The 14,136-nt window shown below is 36.5% G+C and overlaps 1 protein-coding gene across 6 annotated transcripts in view; it reads left to right on the plus strand.

Annotated features, from left to right (window-relative positions):
* babo (TGF-beta receptor type-1 babo) overlaps nucleotides 1-14,136 on the plus strand; it is a 419,621-nt gene that overhangs the window by 211,692 nt on the left and 193,793 nt on the right. For 2 of the 6 annotated variants that reach the window (XM_068378787.1, XM_068378788.1), the window contains exon 3: nucleotides 10,916-11,121. The exons of the other annotated variants lie outside the window; for them this stretch is intronic. In XM_068378787.1, coding sequence (XP_068234888.1) covers nucleotides 10,916-11,121 — 206 coding nt within the window. The remainder of the gene's footprint in view (nucleotides 1-10,915; nucleotides 11,122-14,136) is intronic. 6 annotated transcript variants of the gene reach the window in all.

The following is a 14,136-nucleotide window of genomic DNA, read 5'->3' on the forward strand; positions in this document are numbered from 1 at the left end:
TACAACTGAGGTATGATTTTAGGTTAGACATTTGCTTTTTAGTATGCTTGTCTTATCCAGTGTTGGCCCAGGCTAACTATTTATCCTTAGTTCTTGGCCAAGTCTAGCTAATATTATATTTACAATTCCACCTTCACCTTCTACCACGTAACCTTGTGGTTCTCATTAGGCCAGCACACCTACCTGACTACTATGTCATAACGGAGAATTGCTGCCTTGAAGGGACTCCCTGAGAGTTGTAGGTAGTGAGTCACAGCCGGCCTAGGTGAACAGTATCTCATCTTATCTACTTAGCCTTAGTTTTTGGATAGGCAGCACTGTTTGAGGGAACCAGTTGTTGATCCCTTGGAATGATACTAAATTTGTTCTGATATTAACAGGTAGACCTTCCTTTCCCGCTGCCTTACCCTTCTTCTAGGCTATTATACTTAGTCTGTGGCTAAGGGGCTGCTGGTTGGGAGAATTCGTTCTCTGTGCCTACTTATTGTAGATCCCTTGGAACAAAATTAAATTCTTCTAATACTACAGTTAGGCCTTCCTGACCTGCTGCTTTACCTTATTCTAAGGCTCCCTTCATTTTCCCCTTTTCCTACACCCCAGATTAGTCTTGGTCTTCTTGCTGTGGAACTTCGTTCCTTTGCCTAGTCCAGTTTTCCCTGGCATCTGAGGAATCCTCAGTTGCTATATAGACGGACAGGAAGGCTTGTAAGACTATTAGTCTAGTTTTGGGTAAGCAGATGAATAATCCTATCCGGGGTTAGTTCTCTCTGCCACGTCAGCGGCCATCTCTGTGTAGGCCAGCTGTCCCTTCTTCCTAGTTAGGCTACATTCTCTTCTTGTCCGTGGAACTACAGTTCCTTTACCTAGTCTGCATTCCCTGGCATTGGAGCATACCTCAGTTGCTATATAGCTTGGCTAGCCAGCATGGGAGTGTCTTGTTAACCTAATCCTTTATAGGCAATGAGACTAGAACCCCTAGGGGCTCTCCTCCTATGCCACTTTAGCAGCTGCCTTTTATCTGGTTTCAGCTTCCACCTCTAAGACTATATATCTCTCGCCTTGGAATCTAGGCTCCTCTGCTCGGTCAGAATCTCCCTGGCTGGAGTGGTTACTATTTGGCTATACTTTCCAGACCTGTCGGCTTGAGTACTATTATCTTAGATGTGAGTAGGCTAAGGGTCCCTCCCTCCTCTATTTAGGAGAGAGCATTCCCCTTGCCACCTTAACTGTTGCTTTAAGCTGGTTGGCTGCATCTATACCTTCCCTCCGTATTTGAGGAACATTATCCTCTAAAGTTGATCGATTGGATACCTCCTAGTTGTCAGGATTTTCATCGAATTTGCGAATTCTTTGTATCCTGGCCCTTTTAAATGGCTCTCATTAATTTCAATGGGCAAAAGCCCATTCATTGATAAATCTAATATTAACAATTAGGCAAGTGGCAATCATCCCTACCAGCTACCTCCCTTTCTTATTGGTCTTTACCTTCCCTCTTACCCTACGACTTGATCCTTATGGGATCGTCTACCGGTTGCCGACTTGGCAATGCATTTTGCCATGTTGTGTTGACATAACTGCCTAGTGAGAAAAGGTTAGACCATGCACCCATGGCTGCCATGAATAGCTGCTGCCTTAGGCACACCTGCTGCTGCATAAGTAGGCCGGTATCTGATTTTGCCAACTTAGGTTGTCCAATCAACAGATTTTGGGGATAAGTGTTCTATTGGCATGAATCTTTTTTTTCTCCCCTACTCTACCACACTATAGGAATTCACATAGAATTCTGAGTTGCTCGGCATGAGCTTCCATTGTGGTGTAGCCTTAGCTGTAGATAGTAGTAGGTAAAAGATTTTTAATCAAAATTGAAAAATGATTTTGAAATATTTCTGTGTGAAGAAATGGTACGGTATGTGCGACGGTAACTTGCACCAGGTTGGGTCAAGTTGCCTTGCAGCTATAGACCTCCAGGAAACATGCGGATTGTCATATTTCCAAAGATTCTTTTGCTATCTGGGGACCTACTAACTGCAGTATATGCAAGGACCTTATACAGTGGAAGCTCTACATACGATTGATCCAACATCCAAAGTAAAATTTAATAAAATTTTCGTCTCGACACCCAAAGTCATGCTCCAACATCCGACGTAGATCTTGTTTATGCCGGTAGACGGCAGCACGTTGGAGGGACGCCATTGAGCGTTGAGTCGGTCAGTTCTCTGTTCTCGTGAGCATCGTGTGGTTGTCCTCTGTTCGGTCTGTTATTAACAGTGCTTATCTTCCTTTTCTCACTTTTCATTTTTTATTTTACGTATAATCATGGGTCTGAAGAAGCTTAGTTTCAGTACAGGTATTAGTAGTGGTGAGAAAAGGAAGAAGGTAATGCTTTCATTAGAATTGAAGCAAGAAATTATAAAAAGATACGAGTGCGGTGTGCGTGCGTGTGAGTAATCTGGCTAAACAATATGGCCGGAATACGTCTACTATCTCGTCGATCAACAAGCAGAAGGAAGCCATTAAGGCAGTCAAACCATCGAAGGGTATCAAAGTGAAGCAAAGAAAACTAAGATTGAATTGAAGTGAAAGTGATGAAAATTAAAAAAAAAAAAAAAAAAAAAAAGTAGGCTAAGTTATGTTGAAGTTCACATAGTGTAAGTTACTGTACGTTATTGCAGTCACCATCTCTACCTCCTCGCCAACCGTCCGTCTCCTCCTGCATAGCAAATCCTACACCTGCGTTGGCCTGTCTCTAAGGTAAAGTGACAATAAAAACACCTTTTTTATTTACTATTTCTTTATAATTATTCCTTTTTACATATCTTATATAATGCAATTGTATTATTGTTATGTATAGTAATTTATTAAGGAGTTATCATAAGTTTTTGGGCTGCAGAATGAATTATACAAATTACAGTGTATTCTTATGGGAATATTTGCTCCAACATATGATTGTTTTAATATACGAAGCAGGTCCCGGAACGAATTAAGATCATATGTAGAGGTTTCACTCATACTAAATTCCATGCTATCAATGTTTCTCCGGATGAGAAAGCAGGAGGCCTGTAAACCATCAGACACTGGGTGAGTGGATTCCAGAAGAGCTCTCAACAGGACTGGGTGCCCCCTATCTTCCTTCATTGAAAATTAAGGATGTCCTGTTCCCCAAGGTTGATGTGACCGCAGTGTACCGTCATCAGATTCCGACGGTACAGCGCCCACTGGTACAACTGGAACCTGCAGATCATAAAGTCTGGGACATGCTTCAGGACCTGCGTTTGTGCGTATATATATATATATATATATATATATATATATATATATATATATATATATATATATATATATATATATATATATATATATATATATATATATATATATATATGTAGGTAGTTAGTAGGTTGGCTAAGGTACCAGCCACCCGTTGAAATACTACCGCTAGAGAGGTATGGGAGCTTTTGACTGGCCAGACAGTACTACATTGGATCCTTCTCTCTGGTTACGGTTCATTTTCCCTTTGCCTACACACACACACACACACACACACACACACACACACTGAATAGTCTGGCCTATTCTTTACATATTCTTCTCTGTCCTCATACACCTGACAATGCAGATTATCAAACAATTCTTGAGGGATTACTGCACTGTAATTGTTCAGTGGCTACTTTCTTGTTGGTATGGGTAGAAGAGCCTCTTTAGCTATGGTAAGTAGCTCTTCTAGGAGAAGGACACTCTAAAATCAAACCATTGTTCTCTAGTCTTTGGTAGTGCCATAGCCTCTCTACCATGGTCCTCCACTGTTTTATTAAAGTTCTCTTGCTTGAGGTACACTTGAGTGCAGTATTCTATCTTATTTCTCTTCCTCTTGTTTTGTTAAGTTTATTATAGTTTATATAGGAGATATTTATCTTAATGTTGTTACTCTTCTTAAGATATTTTATGTTCTTTTTTTCCTTAACTCACTGGGCTATTTTCCCTGTTAGGGCCCTTGAGCTTATAGCATCCTGCTTTTCTAACTAGGGTTGCAGCTTAGCAAGTATATATATATATATATATATATATATATATATATATATATATATATAAAACAGATTTTGAGCAAAGCGAGTATCCTTAATATATCTTCAAGGATATCGCATAATATCAGGGGACGTATTTTTTGATACGACACATAGCAGTCTTTACCCCGAATAGAGTTTACTCTTTGAGGGGAAGACTGGCGAACGAAGGGGAGCCGTTATCAAGGAACCCGGTGGACCCCTCCCTGTACTACTATGGCCCATTATTTCTTATTGCATTTAAGCAGGAATAGCCGCAGATAGAGTAGTTTTGGGTGGGGTCTTCCCATTACATAGTTGTTTGTTTTTTCTTTTTGAAAGAAGGGTGGGTCCATCAGGACGACATGGCTAGGCCAACACTAAAGGACAGAAGGGAGGGAAAAGGGTCTTATAGTTTACAGGGGAGAAAGGCGACGGCAAGTATGCCGTTCACTTTCGGCTGTAAATCAAGGAAGCATGGCTTCTTGTGTCGACGCCATCGTGAGCGGCAGGGGAATAAGAATTCCCCTTTCGGCGACATTGTCGGTTGTAAGACGTCTTATAATCTGCAAGGGGGAAAGGCAGCGGCAATTATGCCGCCTACTTTTGGTTGAAAACTAGGGAAGCGTAGCTTCCTTTACCGACAACGTCATGGCCAGCAGAGGAATCAATATTCCCCTGTCGATGACATTGTCGGCTGCAAGACACTACACCATGAGTTACTGTCATACTTCAAAGCCAGGATACTCGGCGGCAAAGAAGATCTTCGGTAAAACACTATCCAAGTCAAGCCGGAGTTAACTACTCTTTGGCGATGACGGAAGATGGGTTGCCGCTTGGGATGGTGGCGCTCAGGGAAAGAAGGGTTTATCCTCTTTTCTCTAAAAGAGAAGCGTATCGAATTATATCAATAATTCTAGGGGAAATATATATCCCCGATCGAATTAATAGAAACGATACTAGAGGTTAAACAATAAGATTAACATTACTAACGTATACCAAACCTGTTAGGCTAGCCTAACTCAAGTGGGGACCGTTGCTACAAGTGATACCACCAAGGTCCTATCGTATACGAAAGAAAAGTTATATTTTGGAAGAGGAAATATTATATATGTTTATGTAATCTCCACTAGTATAATTTTGCCTAACTAGCTAGAAAATTTCTTTATAGCTAAATATCGGGAACGTCTCACTACTAACTAAATAATTGCAATTATGGCGTGCGACAGGGATCTCAAAATGGCTGCCTCCGTAAATGGCAATGCTCCACTCAACACCTAAATTATGTTAATTTAACTGCGAGAAGGGAGCTGTAAATTATACACAGGAAAGATCAAATACTCAACTTTCCAAAGGATGAAGATGCTGGAGATTGCATGATAATATTCCAGAAAACAGGAACAACACCGAGAGAAACGTGGGAGAGCACCTAGCTTAAATGCTACGTTCAAAGGAATAATGGGCCGTAGTAGTGCAGGGAGGGGGTCCACTGGGTACCATGATAACGGCTCCCCTTCATTCGCCATTCTTCCCCCTCAAAGAGTAAAATCTATTCGGGGTGAAGATTGCTGTGTGTCGTATCAAAAAATACGTCCCCTGATATTATGCGATATCCTTAAAGATATATTAAGGATACTCGCGCCAGGAGTTAGAATTCTGGAGACCTATGGTTAATTCTCTGGGAGTATCACTGTAGCAAAATATCCCTCAGAAAGCTACCTTAAGGAACCTTCCATCAGGATGATATGGCTGAGCCCAAAAAAATATATATATATATATATATATATATATATATACTGTATATCTATATATATATTATAGTCCACATAAGGAACTTCAAAAGAATATGCATAAGCCATACCTCTTGACACGAAAGAATCTGCTTTCGAAATTTTCACTGCGAACCTAGATGCGGAGAATTATACGATTCGTATCGGGAAAAATGTTTCGTGTAATGAAAGGAGGTACGGTACGAAAGCCTGACCATTTCCGAGACTGATCTTAAAATTTGTGCTCCGCCCGCTTGTAGACTCGCCACCTTTCTCATGCACTCCCATGTGTTATCTCCCTATTATTATTATTATTATTATTATTATTATTATTATTATTATTATTATTATTATTATTATTATTATTACTATCCAAGCTACAACCCTAGTTGGAAAAGCAAGATGCTATAAGCCCAGGGGCTCCAACAGGGAAAACTAACCCAGTGAGGAAAGGAAATAAGGAAATAAATAAATGAAGAGAACAAATTAACAATAAATCATTCAAAAGTAAGTAACAACGTCAAAACAGACATGTCATATATAAACTATTAACATCAAAAACAAATATGTCATAAATAAACTATAAAAAGACTCATGTCCGCCTGGTCAACAAAATAGCATTTGCTCCAACTTTGAACTTTTGAAGTTCTACTGATTCAACCACCCGATTAGGTAGATCATTCCACAACTTGGTAACAGCTGGAATAAAACTTCTAGAGTACTGCGTAGTATTGAGCGTCGAGATGGAGAAGGCCTGGCTATTAGAATTAACTGCCTGCCTAGTATTACGAACAGGATAGAATTGTCCAGGGAGATCTGACTGTAAAGGATGGTCAGAGTTATGAAAAATCTTATGCAACATGCATAATGAACTAATTGAACGACGGTGCCAGAGATTAATATCTAGATCAGGAATAAGAAATTTAATAGACCGTAAGTAACAAGATGGAATGAAAGAATTAAAACACTTCTTCAGAATAGATTGATCTCCAAAAATCTTGAAAGACTTTCTCAATAAGCCTATTTTTTGTGCAATTGAAGAAGACACAGACCTTATATGTTTCTCAAAAGTAAATTTACTGTCGAGAATCACACCTAAAATTTTGAAAGAGTCATACATATTTAAAGAAAATTATCAATACTGAGATCCGGATGTTGAGGAGCCACTGTCCTTGACCTACTTACAATCATACTTTGAGCTTTGTTAGGATTCAACTTCATTCCCCATAATTAGCACCATGCACCAATTTTAGTTAGATCTCTATTAATGGATTCAGCAACCCCAGATCTACATTCAGGGGATGGAATTGATGCAAAGAGAGTAGCATCATCTGCATATGCAACAAGCTTGTTTTCTAGGCCGAACCACATGTCATGTGTATATAGTATGAAAAGTAATGGGCCATGAATACTACCCTGTGGAACAATGGATATCACATTCCTATACTCACTATGGTGCCCATCAACAACAACAAATTTGAGATCTATTACTTAAAAAACCAATAATAATACTAAGAAACGACTCACTCACTTCCAACTGTTTGAGTTTGAAAACAAGGGCCTCACAATTAACACAGTCAAAGGCAGCACTAAAATCAAGGCCAATCATACGAACTTCCTGACCACAATCAAGGGATTTCTGTACAGCATTGGAGATTGTAAGAAGGGCATCACATGCTCCAAGGCCTTTACGAAAACCAAATTGCAAACTAGGGAATAGATGATTACCTTCAGCAAACCTATTAAGGTGTTTTGCCAGAAGACTTTCAAAAACTTTAGATAATATGGAAGTTATGGAAATTGGGCGGTAATCAGTGGGACTTGAGTTACCACAAACACATTTACATAGAGGAGTATCATTACCAATTCTCCAACTAGTGCTAAAAGCTCCTCTTCTTGCTAACTTGCGCAAAATAACAGATAACTTTGGAGCTAAGAAATCTGCTGTCTTTATAAAAAACAAAGGAAAAATACCATTTGGGTCTACACCTCCATAAGCATCAAGGTCCACCAACAGAGCTTTAATCTCACTAGATCGAAAAGCTAAACTAGTTAGTTTAGCCTCTGGAAAACAGGAATGAGGAAGTTCAAGTTTTTCATTACTCTGTTTACTGTCAAAAACATCAGCCAAAAGGGTTGCCTTTTCCTTTGGACAGTGAGTGATTGAGCCATCTGGTTCAAGTAAAGGAGGAACTGTTGCATCTACACCGAAGAGTGCAGATTTAAGGGTAGACCCCCATTTATGTTCCTGAGTTGTACCAGAAAGTGTTTTTTTTATGGTTAAATTGTACTCCCTACTCAGATTCTAGTTACCACCATAAGATCCTGCTCGCCTATTGGTCAGCATCTACAGTCAGCCCTCACTTATCGCGATAGCTTACAGAGACAGTCGCGATAAGCGAAAATTCGCGAATAAATGTTACACTAGGGTGAGCTAACTTTTAACTTAAAAAGTCACTGCCCCTTGCCACAAGCGGGTACCCGAGGTGATGATTAACACAGTAAATACTGCCTAATATTGTTTTAATTTGGTTTCTACAACAGTTTATTATCATATGTACAGTGTAAAGAACATTTGCACACATGTACACTTATGTACTGGACACAGTAAGGTTACAGTACATTATTGTGCCAAGGTAAAGTTTACCGAGTTGTCATCGTCCCCTTACTGTTCTGTATAGCAAAAGTTGTTCCTACTGTACTGTAACCTAATACTCACTGATACTGTAATGTATATTACTGTGATATATGTACAGTACTTTTACTACAGTACTGCTTAACTGTACTTTCTGTAAGTGTTGGTGTTTTCATTCAGACGACAGTATCCTACACTGCTACTCTACATGCATGACGCAACTTGTGTTGTCTCTTGTGCAGTATGTTACTTATGCTTTCTTAAACCGAAATACAGCTTATTTATAAATTAAGAATGTAAGTGTCTCGATAATAATTTTTTCTTTTAAATAGATAAACAAAAACTGCTTTCTATCACTTTTCAACAGCTGATTCTCTCGATCGATCGATTGATTAATTGATTGATCGATCGAATAAAAGCTTAAAATATGTAAACAATGCATGAGATTATAATTCTCTCTGTATTTAATTATAAATTCAGTACCAAGATGTGAATATTACATGCATTATTATTGGATACAGTTAATTTTAACACTAGTTTAATCAAAATCTGGTTTATTTCAAATATAGCTGTAATTTTTACCACGGTAAGTGGATACACACTGTACAGAGAGAGCTAGGATACTGGAGGACAGTTCCCAGTGTAAAGGAGCACAGGCTATTTGAAATCATCGCCCAGCTTGAATTTTGTTGCAATTTTCAGTTTTCAGTTTTTCACAGCCAAAGAGGGAGAAAAAAAATAATCATAATTTGATTGTTTACCCAACATTAAGAATTTGATTTCTAATAGTTGGCAACAGCATTGGGATGGCCAAGAACAATGCAATACCTATTAAATAAAAATTGCAACAAAATTCAAGCTGGGTGATGATCTCAAATAGCCTGTGCTCCTTTACACTGGGAACTGCCCTCCAGTATCCTAGGTCTCTCTGTACAGTGTATGTATATATATATATATATATATATATATATATATATATATATATATATATATATATATATATATATATATATATATATATATATATATATATATATATATATGTACACGCACACGAACACAAACATCATATATATAACTTAAGGGTAATTCTGACCCATAACAGAATTGGGGGCCTGTCCAGGATGCCTTATTTTCTATCAATTTACGCTAAGATATATATATATATATATATATATATATATATATATATATATATATATATATATATATATATATATATATATATATATATATATATATATATATATATATATATATATATATATATATATATATATATATATATATATATATATATATATATATATATATATATATATATATATATATATATATATATATATATATATATATATATATATATATATATATATATATATATATATATATATATATATATATATATATATATATATATATAATCTATCTGGCACATTTCAGTGTATTTTGAAAATAAGGAAGGTGGTCTGCAGTACTGGATTAAAATGCTCTGGTAGGTGGATTAAAGAGGTGATGATTAGGTTAAATGGATTTTGTTGGGTAAATGATAGTTTAGTGTCTGCTGAAAGAAGCTTTACCGCTGGAAATTCAATGGTTTCCAATTAACAATATTTTCAAATATGTAATACCTGTACATTACTTCCAAAAGATGGAATGGTGAAGAAAAGTAGGTTGGCTTAGGTAGTAAAGTTATATAGGCTGAAGGCAAGTTCATGGATGTTATTTTGGTAAGAAAGTATATGGAGGCAAATGTGGACATAGGTTGGTTGAAGTAAATAATAAGATAGAGTAAAGTTTGTGTTGGAGAAATATGAAAAATATAGTTTTTTATAATGAGGAAATGACAAGTCTTTATTTTTCTTAACATTCAGCTATTACCCCTGACAGGTTGTGTTCAAAGAAAATAATTCCACAATTACTAGCACATAGAAAAGGAAAGGAAATAATGTGTTTTTACTGGGGGTTTTATTTTTATTTTGGTACATTTTTATGGCTTTTAAAAAATCTACCCAAAGAATGTTCTGCTCATATGATTGGTATTGCGAATATAGTTTGAGATTGCTAAAATTCCGTAGCCGGAATGTTATTTTGCTACAAGATCTCGGAATATCTTATCTATATAACTATGGCTGAGCTTGAGTTTTTTCTTCGTTAAATAATTGTAGCTCAGACTTAGTTTTAGTTGCACTATGTAATATTTTATCACAACAAAACATTTAGTCTCCATTGTAATTAATTCTCTGTATTTAAGTTCTGGTTGAGTCTGTGACTTAATTCTTGAAATACTGTGCAAGATTCACAGCTTCATATTTGCCATAACAGCTATTTTGAAGTAAAAGATACCCATCATCAATATATAAGCTCTAATTATAGGGTTTTATGGGTGAAACCTGAATTTTCTGTTTTTGTAAATAGAATGTTTGGTAGATTGTTCAACGAGACTAAATTGTCAATAAATCTTCTCACAGAAGTTATGAGAATGGCTGTGCCAACAAAGGAAGTTTTATAAATGGCTTCAATGTTTGGTGTTCAGATGGGAAAGGAGCACCTCAGAAATTGAATGAAACGCATTACTTTATGACGATGTGCTGCAATACACCACTATGTAACCAGAATATAGTAAACAATAGATTGCCCTCTGAATGGGTAAAATTGTCACAGGAAACCACCACAGGTGAGGTTCAGTTGAGCCTTTTTTTAGGGATGTTGCGTATTTACCTGTGGATGTGGTCCGTTGTTGTACTTTAGTTAAAGATATGTGGGATATTTTTAGATAAACACTATTAAGAGATACTACTGTATATGTGGCTGGAAATGAATTGTGGTGTTATTGAAATTTTATATGGACGTAATATGTACAGTACAAAGAATTGTTCAACACTACTGGAATTACTTCATATGGGTATAATATTGTCAAGTAAATACTACTACAAAATGCTATATGAAAGATTACGAGGGAAAAAAATCAATTTTTTTAACATCAGTAATATTTATTCATGTTGAAGTATCATTTGACAGATTCCTGAAAAGGTGGTTAATATTTTTGCATCTTGGCTAATATTTGTTAATATATGTTGGTGTATCAGGTTAATGTGGTAAACTCCTTGTGTTTGTCTGCCAAAGAAACTCCCTTTGCATTGTAGTGTCAAGAGAGGTGCAGGTTACATTTGTTTTATTTAAAGTTGAATATGTATGCTCATGCAAGAGTAGAGAAACAAATTTTCCTTGTCATTTAGAATACAGAAATCAAATAGGATAATTGATGATTTATTAGATGTTTGAAAGAATTTTTGACAGAACACTTTCCAGATTATTCTTTGTTGTGTTCCATTTTTACATAACTCATACTTTTGGCATTGTTTGGCATGTTTAATTCCTTTTATGACTGTGGTTAATTATGGGACATTGATTATAGGTAGGTCGTAGGGACCAGTTACGTGTCCCAAGATTTGATGTCTGAAATTATTTTGGCTTTGTTCCTAATAACTGAGTAGTTGCCGTTATAGATATTTTAATATATCTCGGAGGTTACACATAAAGCAGTTCTCTATTATTATTAATGTTATTATTATTATAATTTTATGATTATTACTAGCAAAGCTACCACTTTAGTTGGGAAAGCAAGATGCTATAGGCCCAAGGGCTCCATAAGGGAAAATAGTCCTATGAGGAAAAGAGATATGGAAAGAGAGAAACTATTGGAAAAGTATGCAATAAATGATATTGAATATTATAAGATCGATAACGTTAAAATAGATGTGTAAACTATGAAGAGAGACTCATGATAGCTTGTACAACATAAAAACATTCACCGTAAGTTTGAACCTCTGAAGTTCCGCCAATTCAGCCGCTAAATTATGAGGATCATTCCACAGTCTAGTCACAGTTGGAATTAAACTTTTATAATTCTGTATAGTACTGAACCTCATGATGGAGAAGGCAAGACTGTTAAAACTAACTGCATACCTACTATTACGAACAGGATGATACGATATGGGAAAATCAGAATGCAAAGGATGATCAGAATTATGAAAAATCTTATGCCATACGCACAAACAACTAACTGGACAATGGTGCTGGAGATTAAAATCCATGTTGGGAATATGATATTTAATAGAATACAAGTTTTTGTCCAACAAATAAAGATGAGAGTCGGCAGCTGAAGACCAGACAGGAGAACAATGTTTGAAACAAGGTAGAATGAAAGAATTAAAACATTTCAGGATAGATTGATGACCGAAACTTTTCAATAAGCCAGTTATTTGTGCAATAGAAAAATATAGAAACCGAATGTTTCTCAAAAGTAAATTTGCAATAAAGATTTGCACCAAAAGATTTACAAGAGTCATATAGAGTTAAAGAAACATTATCAATGTAAGGAACTAGATATTGAGGAGCCACTTTCCTAGACCTTCTTGCAATCATACTTTGAGTTGTGGTAGGGTTCAGTTTCATGCCCCATAGTCTGCATCATGCACTAATTTTAGCTTGAACACTTTTAAGAGATTCAGCAACCCCAGATCTATGTTCAGGAGATGGAATTGATGGAAAGAGTAGTAGCAGAATCTGCATATGCAACAAGGTAGTAGGCCAAACCACTTGTGTATAAAGTATTAAATGCAATAGGGCAAGAATACTACCCTGAGGAATACCAGATATCACATTCCTGTATTCACTATGGTGCCCAACAATACTCTTTGCAATCTATTATTTAAAAATAATAGATTATTTGATAATACGAAGAAAAGGCCTACCTACTCCCGACTGTTTAAGTTACTAAGACTTCATGATTAATACAGTGATACCTCTACATACGATCTTAGTTCGTTCCAGAAACTGCTTCGTATGTTAAAACGATCGTATGTTGGAGCAAATATTCCCATAAGTATACATGGTAATTTATTTAATTCGTTCCTCAGCCTAAAAACCCATAATAAATCCTTAATAAATGGTTACACATAATTACACAATACATTAATACAATGCCTGTATAATGAATACATATTACAAACCAAAAAAAAAGAATAATAATAATGAAATAATAAATAAAAAACCGGTTGTAATGTAACACTTTACCTTAGCGACAGGCCAGCGCAGGTGTAGGGACTGCTAGGCAGGAGGAGACGGAAGATCAGCGAGGAGGTAGGGACGGTGACTTTGTACGATAACGTATACGATAACTTACACTACTACGTGAACTTTAACTTAACTTAGCTTATTTTTTTTTTCATTTTTATAATTTTATATTTTTTTTTACATTTTTTCTTTTCTTATTTTTAATTTCATCACTTTCATTCGATTCGGTCTTCCTTTTCTTTGCTTCACTTTCTTTCTTTTCATCATGATCACTAGACCGTTTTAAAGGTTTTTTAAAGAAACTCTCGAGTGAAAGTTGCTTGGTACGGCTTTGGTACGGCTTCTGAGGATTTTTCTAAAATGCGTTAAGCAAACATCATCGAACTGCACAACAACACGGCAAACCTGAAGTTTCTGTGGGTGATGCTTGTCGATGAAATCAACAACGTGTTGATGATATGCCAACATCTGTTTTATTTCCGCCGTACCTAAGATTTGGCTTACCTGTTCGATCTCCTCCGACTCACTCAACTGCGCTTGGAACTCATCATGCTGCATGGCTTGCAGCTCCTTGAGTTCCTCGGTGGTGAGCTCTTCGTGATGCTCATCGACG

This window comes from Palaemon carinicauda, chromosome 8 (genome assembly GCF_036898095.1).
Source record: "Palaemon carinicauda isolate YSFRI2023 chromosome 8, ASM3689809v2, whole genome shotgun sequence".
NCBI classification, from domain to species: domain Eukaryota; kingdom Metazoa; phylum Arthropoda; class Malacostraca; order Decapoda; family Palaemonidae; genus Palaemon; species Palaemon carinicauda.